Source organism: Herpailurus yagouaroundi, unplaced genomic scaffold (genome assembly GCF_014898765.1).
Source record: "Herpailurus yagouaroundi ecotype Mexico unplaced genomic scaffold, PumYag 569, whole genome shotgun sequence".
In the NCBI taxonomy this organism is placed as follows: Eukaryota; Metazoa; Chordata; class Mammalia; order Carnivora; family Felidae; genus Herpailurus; species Herpailurus yagouaroundi.
The window spans coordinates 2,437,696-2,447,994 of NW_024412786.1; the positions used below are offsets into that span (position 1 = coordinate 2,437,696).

General features: G+C 44.9%; 1 protein-coding gene across 2 annotated transcripts; it reads left to right on the forward strand.

The window, feature by feature from the left end:
- LOC121023771 (general transcription factor II-I repeat domain-containing protein 2B-like) lies at nt 1–4,830 on the forward strand. 2 transcript variants are annotated; one of them, XM_040465854.1, is made up of 4 exons: nt 1–501; nt 787–869; nt 976–1,120; nt 1,526–4,830. In XM_040465854.1, the coding sequence occupies exons 2-4, from the start codon at nt 795–797 to the stop codon at nt 3,325–3,327; spliced, it is 2,022 nt and encodes a 673-aa protein (XP_040321788.1). In that variant the 5' UTR covers nt 1–501; nt 787–794; the 3' UTR covers nt 3,328–4,830. The 2 variants fall into 2 exon arrangements, with proteins under 2 accessions (XP_040321788.1, XP_040321787.1); XM_040465853.1 differs by lacking the exon at nt 1–501 and having other exon boundaries at nt 525–869.
- Nucleotides 4,831–10,299: the final 5,469 nt, after the last annotated feature.

A 10,299-nucleotide genomic window follows, 5' to 3' on the forward strand; every position in this document is an offset into this window, starting at 1 on the left:
GTCACTCGCTCCTCTGACTCAGCCAGCCAGGCGCCCCTGTCCTGCGCACTCTTTGCTACCTCCTCCCTTTCTCTGCACCCTCACCCTATCGGTGCTTAAAACAGATGTCCATCTCGAAGGAGAAAACCGAGGTTCTAGCGGGCTACTCGTTGCTCCGAGGTCCCGAGAAATGGCTGGACTTCCGTGTGAGTGTTAGGCTAAGCGGCTCCCATCACCTGCCGCATCCCACAAGGGGCAGAGAGCCCGCTTTCCAGCTCTGCCAAAAGAGCCGGAGCACGGGGGGCGCCATCTTGGCGCCGCCTCCGAGAGCCTTTGCCCGCCCAGGAGGGCGCCCGCGCGTGCGCGGACCGCGGGGGGCGTGGCGAAGGGCGCGGGGGCGAGGCCTGAGGAGGCGCTGGGCAGTGACGCAATGCGCCCCTAGTGGCGGGTGTCTTCGCGCCTTCGCTCTGTAGCCTCTGGATTCCGTTTCCACGGTTACGGCGGCGCGAGGCTCGGTCCCAGGTAAGATCCGGGTGGAACGGAAACGTGATACTTGAGGGACCGAAGGCAGCAAGGCTTAGGGGAACGGGGAAGCGGGACCTGGGCTCGGGGTCGGGGGGGAGGGGGGTCTAACCTTTCGCCCCTGTGCGTGCCCCCACTGCGGGCTCTGGTTAGCTCTGCCCCGCGATTCCCCAAGGATGCTGTTCCGCCCACTAGTGTTCTTCTGCCCCACGAACTGTCCTGGACCCCCACAACCCCTCTTCCTGAGTCTCCCAGCTGCTGACCTCACTCTTCTCTGTCGCCAAGTCACTGACATGCAGCTGTTTGTCCGTGCCCGGGAGCTGCACACTCTTGAAGTGACCGGCCTGGAGACAGTTGCCCAGATCAAGGTAAAGGTGATAGTGTATCCCTGAGCTTCCCTAACCCATGTGCCCTGTGCCTGGCTTCCTGTGACTTCCCCCAGAGAACACTCTTGACCCTCCCTTTCTTCCCTAGGCTCATGTGGCCTTCCTGGAGGGCCTCACCACTGAAGACAAAGTCGTGCTTCTTGCGGGTTCTCCCCTGCAGGATGAAGCCACCCTGGGTCAGTGTGGGGTAGAAGCCCTGGCAACCCTGGAAGTGGTTGGCCGAATGCTAGGAGGTGAGTCGGGCTGCAGGAGGCCAAACTGGTACCATGGGGTTCTTTATGATCCTTACACTTACTCACTTTGTTTGCCTTTCGCAGTGTGTAGCATATTTTGCCTTAATTTACCGTGTCTAAAAGTCGGCTGATTTTGTGTTAAAATAACAATATCTGGCTTTGCTTCAGCAATTGGGTAGATCTGGTGGCAGTGGGGCCTGGGTTCCCACATACTAACAATCTGCCCCGGCTGAGTCGTGGCTGTGCCCTTTGGAAGGCTTTACAGTTTGCTACAGGTTCCATTCCTCCCTCCTCCACTCCTCAGAACCAATGTCAGGCACCATTTTATCTTCAGGCTTGTGGTGGTGTTTCTCTTACAGTAAAGAAAAGTGAACTCTGTTTTTGTCCCTGTTTCTCTGTCAAAAGTGGGAAAACGAAAGATGGATCGAGAGCATCGCATGTTTCAAGAAAAGTGGGAACGAGCATATTTCTTTGTGGAAGTTAAGAACAGCCCCGTGTGTTTAATATGTAACCAGACTTTGTCTGTGTCAAAAGAATACAACTTAAGACGCCATTACGAGGCAAACCATAGCAAGCACTTTGACCGGTATACGGAAGAGATGCGTGATGAAAAACTTAACGAACTAAAGAAAGGACTAAAGTTTCTTCAGCATCTGTCATCAAATACAAATAAACTAAGTGATGCTGCTGTGAAATGCAGTTATGTCATAAGTGAGAAAATTGCCCGGGCATCGAAACCTTTTACAGATGGTGAGTTTATAAAAGACTGTCTCTTGAGTGCTGCGGAAATCCTGTGTCCAGAGCAGAAACCGGCATTTGCCAACGTAAGTCTAACTGGAAACACTGTTGCTCAGCGAGTAAAAGATATGGCTGAGAACCTACAGGACAAGTTGCGAGAAAAAGTGAAATCATTTGTGACATTTTCTATTGCAGTTGATGAGAGCACATACATAAATAATACGAGGCAGTTGATTATATTTATCCGGGGTGTTGATGAGAATTTTGACATCACTGAAGAACTTTTGGACATGGTGCCCATGACAGACCCAACATCTGAGAATGACCTGTTTTTGTATGTTGAGAAAAGTCTTGAAAAGTTTAATGTTGACTGGTCAAAACTAGTAAGTGTAACCACAGATGGTGCTCCTGCGATGGTCTGTGATAACACTGGACTTGTGGCAAAACTTAAGTCCAAGGTCAAAATGTTTTTCAAGGATGCAGAGCTTAAATCTATCCACTGCATTATTCACCAGGAATTGTTTTGTACTAAAAAGTTAAAGCTAGAACATGTCATGGACGTAGTGATTAACACAGTGGACTGGATACGCACCCGGGGCTCCAACCACAGGCAGTTCAGGGCTTTGCTTGAGGAACTGAATGCCCAATACGGTAATCTCCTTTACTATACAAAGGTAAGGTGGCTTAGTCGTGGCATGGTGCTGAAGAGATTTTTTGAATTGATAAAAGAGATAGATGTGTTCATGTCTTCCAAGGGCAAACCCCTTCCCCAGCTCACCAGCGAAGACTGGATCAGAGACCTGGCCTTTTTAGTTGACATCACAAACCATCTGAACACTTTGAATATCTCCCTTCAGAGACGTTCACAAGTAGTGACACAAATGTATGATTCAGTTTGCTCTTTCCTCGCAAAATTGAGTCTCTGGGAAGCTCATTTGGCTGCAAATAATCTGGCTCACTTTCCTACGCTGAAATCGGTTTCCAGAAACGAACGTGATGGCTTAATCTACATCCCCAAAATTGCGGAGTTAAAGATGGAATTCCAAAAAAGGTTCTTTGATTTCAAACATTATGAAAATGAACTCATACTGTTTAGCTCACCTTTCTCAATTAACATCGATAGTGTTAATGAAGAATTACAAATGGAAGTTATTGAACTGCAGTGTAATACGGTATTAAAAACAAAATATGATGACATTGGAATACCAGAATTCTACAAATACCTCAGCAAGAGTTACCCCAAATATAGAAAACATTGTGCAAAAATTCTGTCCATGTTCGGAAGCACCTATGTCTGTGAACAGCTGTTTTCTGTTATGAAATTGAGTAAAACTAAGTTTCGCTCCCAATTAAAGGATACAGGATTACACTCAGTTCTCCACATTGCGACTCGAAATATGAGACCAGACATTGACATCTTGGTGCAGAAAAAAAGGTGTCAGGTTTCTGGTTCCAAATCAAAGGAATAACAGATTATGAACAAAAATTTTAATAATTAAAAGATTTCTATTTTTCAACATGTATTTTTAAATTTTGTCTTTGAAACACCCAGTATTATAAACTTTATATGTTACCCACTTGCAGTGTGGTTCGATTGCAAAAAAAAAAGTTCAGGTTGTTTGTTTTTCCCTTGGCGTTTGATTTTTCATATACTGGGGCCTGTTACGCTTGCTTGTCTAACTTACTTGGCTACCCAACTTTAGTTTGAGACTTCGGCCTGATGGAGCTGGTTGCCATACTTCGTGTTTGTTTTTCTGCTTGTCTCAAGCCAGGGAAAAACCGTCACTTGCTGCCTCGAGCAAAATGCCTGAGCTGTAGACTTCTTACGCATCTTTGAGCCAGGTTGTGCTATTTATCAATTACTTGCTTCTCCGCTCCAAATTCATTCTTTGTTGTCTGCTCTCTAAAAATGGATCTGGGCCCTTTAAATATCTTTCCTCTGACAGCAGGCCTGATGTTAAGCTTTGTCAGTGGAGGGCACTGGAGACACGTTTCAAAAGGAAGAAGTTTTCCTTCCTGGTTTGCTCAGTTGGCCGACTCCTGCAGTGCAGCTGATGTCTCCAGCACCAGTGTCCTGCAGGCCCCCCCCCCACCCCCCCGCAGTCAGCAGCATCCCCTGGCTTATCCCGACAGGCAGTTGTATGATGTAATCTTTCTGCTGAGACACTTCACCATGAACAGCCTTCCCCAGTACCCTAAAGGGGAGATTTCCAGCAAATTCTGCCAGTGTGGCACTGCAACAATTTCTCTGTGTTTCTTCTGTATCTATTCTGTATATCTGGATGTATCCAACATGGGCTGGATTTCAGCCCTCCAGTTGGGAGCCTCTTCCCTGGGCATCTACTCAGCCCCTGAGATAGTTAGCGCCTGGTCCTTATCCCTGGTATTTGTTTAGAATTCTTACAAGACAATTCATAACTTTTATGTTAAATCACGGTTTAAATTATTGTGTGGCTTCTTCCGATTGGACCCTGACTGACACAGGCCCTATTAGTTCTCTTGGGATACCCCAAAAACAAGCATGTTTGGATTCTGGCAACAAGGAAGACAAATGTGCATGTACTCAAGCCTTCGCCTTTCCCTGAGTCAGCATGTCACTAGATGGAGAGGAGATGTCTCTAGGCCCCATAGCATTTAATCAATCATGCAGACTGTTTTTATGTTTATAATAATTGGTTGTAACTCATCACTGTTGTACTTCAACTATAACCTAACCTGACAGCAGAAGAAAATGATTGGGCCAATTCAACAAACATTCGTCAAGAACATACCATGTGCAAGATCCTACTCTGGGTGCAAGCTGGTTCTGTCATTCGTTCATTCCATGATCTTGAGCTGGTCACCTTGTCCCCCGAGCTTTACCTTCTTCACCCATAAAATGAGGCTGTTGCCACACGTATCAGTTATCTGTTAACCACATTCAAGTTACTTCAAAGTGTAGTGGCTTAAAACAATAAATATTCATTATCTCACTGGTTTCTGTAGGTCAGGAATCTGGGAGTAGCTTACCTGGGTGGTTTCTCTCTCTTTTTTTTAATGTTTATTTATTTATTTAGAGAGACAGAGAGCATAAGCAGGAGAGGGACAAAGAGAGAATCCCAAGCAGGCTCCATGCTGACAGCACAGAGCCTGATGTGGGGCCGGAACCCATGAACCATGAGATAATCATGACCTGAGCCGAAATCAAGAGTTGGACACTTAACCAACTGAGCCACCCAGACACCCCATCAGCTCAGTGTCTCTTAAAACGTTGTAGTCAAATTGTCAGCTGTACCTGCAGTCATCTGAAGGCTTTCCTGAGGCTAGAGGATCCCTATCTCTCATGACTTCTCCAGGAAAGTCAGCTACCGTGTTGTGAAAAGGCCTACGGAGAGGCCCGTGTGGTTTCAGTCAGATGTCTGTGGTGGCTGTAGTCAACCTGAAGGCTCACCTGGGCCACGTGTTCATGATGGCTCATTCACAAGGCAGCCAGAGACCCCCGTGTAGCCTGGGGGCTCTCGGGGCTATAGATGACCTCTCCGGCACAGCGGTCTCAAGGTAGTTAACGACAGAATCTGACACAGCCCATGTCTCCCTCCTCTGACATTTCCTTTGCTTTCCTCTCACCACACTGGTGACTCTCAGCCTCCTTTATGGTTCTTGTTCACCTCCCAAATTCTAAACATCGAAGCTCCTCAGGGGTTCTCCAATTATATTTCTTCTGTTGGTGCACATTCCCTGGGTCTCCTGGCTTTAAATGAGTATTAATATGCTCTTAACTCCCAAATTTTCACCTCCAGCCAGACCTCTCTCTCCTAAGTCCAAAACGGAGCTGCTGGTCTTTCCTCCAAATCTACACCTACAGCAGTTGGTAGCAATTCTGTCATTCGTGCAGCTCCGGCTAGAAAGCTTGGAACTATCGTTGGTTTTTGAAAATTGTCCACACTGGAAATTGTCCACTGGGTTTAGAGACTGGAATCCCTGGCGACCTTGGGGAGAGCCCTTTGGTGGCAACGTCAAATATGACAGTTGCAAAACCACTAGACCGTTTATTCAATAGGCACTGACTGTGCCACAGCTGTTGGTGAGATTGTGTCACTGGGATCGGGCAGGCGGGCAGGGTCCTACGGAACCAGCAGCTAGCCTCCCACACCCCAGAAGGGAGCCCTGAAGGCCTCTGAGCAGTTACAATCAATAGCATAAGATTTAAGAACATAGCTCCTGGAGGCCTCAGAGCTTACTGATTTCTGTTTTATATACATTGGTATCAAGTAGGGTCTGATTTCTAGGATCAGAGCCACTAAAACAAGAGATTACCATGGGATAGCAGGCCTGCTGTAGGTGGGCAGTTGAACTGCCTCACCCAAAAGAGGGAAACAGAAAAATTATTAAAAAAACAGAGTTCATGGAGCGCCTGGGTGGCCCAGTTGGTTAAGCGTCCGACTTTAGTTCAGGTCATGATCTCACGGTCTGTGGATTCGAGCCCCGTGTCACACTCTGTGCTGATAGCACAGAGCCTGGAGCCTGCTTTGGATCTGTGTCTCCCTCTCTCTCTGCCCCTCCCTTGCTCATGCTCCGTCTCTCCACAACCCCCCCCAAAAAATTTAAAAAAAAAAAAAAAAAGCAAACAGTTCAAAAAGGCACAATTGTAGTGACCATTAAGTGTAGGACAGACAACTGGTACATTTCACCAGTTGGCAATGAAGTCAAATGCAGAGAAGCCACAAACACCCATAGGACTATCTGGCCTGTCTCCTGACTTTATCACAGCCTCACTGTGTAACCTCCTGAAACTCTCTGGACTTGTCCTTAGTCTTTTAGTTTGTAAATTGTGAATACTAATCTCTGCCTTGCCTATTAGAAAAAAATATGAGAAATACATTGTATAAATACAGTTAAGATGCAGTATAGGAGCGCCTGGGGGGCTCAGTTGGTTAAATGTCAGACTCTCGATTTCAGCTCAGGTCATGATCTCACGGTTCATGAGATCAAGCCCCACATCAGGCTCCATGCTGACAGTGCAGATCCTGCTTGGGATTCTCTGTCTCCCTGTCCCTGTCTGTCTCCCCCATTTGCGCTCGCTCTCACTCTCGTCCTCTCTCAAAATAAATAAATATACTTTTTTAAAATGCAGTATAAATACAGGGGTTATTATAAAATACTGGACAAAATATAGTCTGTGAGAAAGTGGAAATAACCTGGTGTTTATTGATCACCTTCTATGTGCCCGATGCTGGCTGCTGTACAGGTATTATTAGGTTCAGTGTTAGAGATGAAAAACACAAAGTACAGAGAAATTAACTAGCTTCCCATTGCCAGGAAATGGCCACACTAAGTCTGCTCAGAAGACCAGAGGTAACCTCCATCTTCAGGCCCAGCTGGATCCAGCAACAAACGATAAAATTAATAGAACTTTATATCCTTGTATCAGCTTGCTCCGGCCGCCATCACAAAACACCACAGACTGAGTGGCTTAAATAACAGAAGTTTATTTTCTCACAGTTCTAGAGACTGGCAGTTCAAGAAAAGGTATTGGCCGGTGTATATTCTGAGGCCTCTCTCCTTGGCTTGCAGATGCCCTCTTGATGCGTCTTTACATGGCCGTTCCTGGCAACCCTTCCACTTCTCGTAAGCCATGTTAGACTAGGGCCTCATCCTAATGGCTTCATTTTAACTTAGTCACCCCTTTAAAGAACTTACCTCCAAATACAGTGGCATTCTTAGGTACTGAGGATTAAGACTTCAACACATAAACTTGGGGATCAGGGACGGGGGCACAATTCAGTCTAAAAAGTACCACACTAACAGAAAGGCTCCTAGGTATTTTATTCCCTTAAATCGTGAATGCTTTAAAGATTTATGTCATAGTTCTCCTTGTCCTTCTGAACAATACAGTGACTTCCTTTCCTTTCAAATGTATATCCAGTTCTCCCTTCAGTTTCATTTTCCCTTGTTTATTCTGACTCTGTGTTTTCAAACCTGCTTTTGAATTACCTTTCGAATTGTGTATTTTCAACCTTTTCAACTTTGTATAGTTTTGAAAGCAAACGTCTCTCTTCCCTGTGGATGCCTGAGTGTTTTCTGGAGTGGTGGGGAGGGATCTTGAGGGTACCCTTTGAAAATAAGATCTAGGGGCGCCTGGGTGCCTCGGTTGGTTAAGTGTCCAACCTCAGCTCAGGTCATGATCTCATGGTTCATGAATCCGAGCCCCGCGTTGGGCTCTGTGTTGATGGTGCAGAGCCTGCTTCAGATCCTCTGTCTCCCTCTCTCTGCCCCTTCTCTGCTCATACTCTCTTTCTCTCAAAAAGAAATAAACATTTTTAAAAAGGTTGATTTATTTTGAGAGGGAGAGGGAGAGAGAGAGAATTCCAAGCAGGTTCTGTGCTGTCAGCACAGAGCCCAGTGTGGGGCCCAATCTCCCAAATCGTGGGATCAGGACCTGAACTGAAATCAGGAGGTGGACGCTTAACTGACTAAGCCGCCTAGGTGCCCCTAAAAAGCTTTTTTTCTTATTGTTTAAATCTCTTTACAAGATAATTGGCTGTGTAAGGCAAAATAATGTATTGTGGGGTTTATAACAAATGTATAAATAAAATATATGAAAATAATAGCACAAAGGCAGAGTGGGGCAAAATAGAAGCATAGTATTGTAAAGTTCTTATACATTCTGTGATGTAATGTCTGTGATAAGTTTAAGATGTATACTGTAAACCCTAAGACAACCACAAAATTACATGACAAAGAGTTATAGCTAATAAGCCAAAAAAGGAGACAAAACAGAATCATAAAAACAATCTAGAAGAATACAATAAAGAGGATAAGGGAAACAATAGAGGGGACAAATAGAAAACAAGCAGCAAAATACTATCAACATTAAATGAAATGGTCCTAACACTCCAATTAAATGTGATGGATGAAAAAATCAATACCCGACCATATACTGCCTATAAGAACCATACTTTTAAGAAACAAATAGGTTAAAAGTACAGGAATGGGAAAAGATACAGTAACAATAACAACAACAACAAAAGATGCTGCAGTGGCTCTAATAATACCAGACAAGTTAGGCGTGCCTGGGTGGCTCAGTCGGTTAAGCATCCAGCTTCAGCTCAGGTCATGATCTTGTCATTTGTGAGTTCAAGCCCCACATCAGGCTCTGTGATGACAGCTCAGAGCCTGGAGCCTGCTTCAGACTCTGTCTCCCTTTCTCTCTGCCCCTCTCCCATTCTCCCCCCACCCCTCTCTCTTTCTCTCTCAAAAATAAATATTAAAAATCGGGGTGCCTGGGTGGCTCAGTCAGTTGAGCATCTGACTTCAGCTCAGGTCATGATTTCACTGTCTGTGAGTTCGAGCCCCGCGTTGGGCTCTGTGCTGACAGCTCAGAGCCTGGAGCCTGTTTCAGATTCTGTGTCTCCCTCTCTCTCTGCCCCTCTCCCACTCATTCTCTCTCTCTCTGTCAAAAATAAACATTAAAAAAAAATTTAATGAAAAAATAAATATTAAAAAAAATTTTTTTTAATACCAGACAAGTTAGGTTTCTAAAATTTTTTTTTTCAACGTTTATTTATTTTTGGGACAGAGAGAGACAGAGCATGAACGGGCGAGGGGCAGAGAGAGAGGGAGACACAGAATCAGAAACAGGCTCCAGGCTCTGGGCCATCAGCCCAGAGCCTGACGCGGGGCTCGAACTCACGGACCGCAAGATCGTGACCTGGCTGAGGTCGGACGCTTAACCGACTGCGCCACCCAGGCGCCCCTAGACAAGTTAGGTTTCAAAACAAAGAATATTACTAGGGATAAAGTGGGTCATTTCATAATGATAAAGGGGTCAATTCATAAAGAGGACAGAACCTTCCTAAATGCTTATACATCTAATAATAGAGCTTCAAATATACACGAAACAAAAACCGGCAGACCTGCAAGGAGAAATAGGCATAGTCAAGTAATCATAAATTTCAATATCGAATAGAACAATAATTGATAAAACAAGTAAACTGAAAATCAGTCAAGATACAGAAGATGTGAACATTACTATCAACCCACTTGACTCAATTGATATTTTTTGGACCTAACTGACATTTATAGAACACTCCACCCAACAACAGCAGAATAAACTTTTTCTAGGACAGAAAATTTACCAAGATAGACCATTTTTAGGCCATAAAACAAGTCTCAATAAATGTGAAAGGATTCAAAACATAGAAAGTATATTCTTTGACAACAATGGAATTAAATTAGAAATCCATAACACAAAGATCTCTGGAAAACCCCCAAATATTTGGGAACTAAATAACATACTTTATTATTTTTTTAAAGTAGGCTTTAAGCCCAATGTGGGGCTTGAACTCACAATCCCGAGATCAAGAGTCTCATGCTATACCAGCTGAGCCAGCCAGATGCCCCTAAATAACATACTTTAAAATACCCCATAGATCAGAGAAGGAATCAAAAGGGAAATTAGA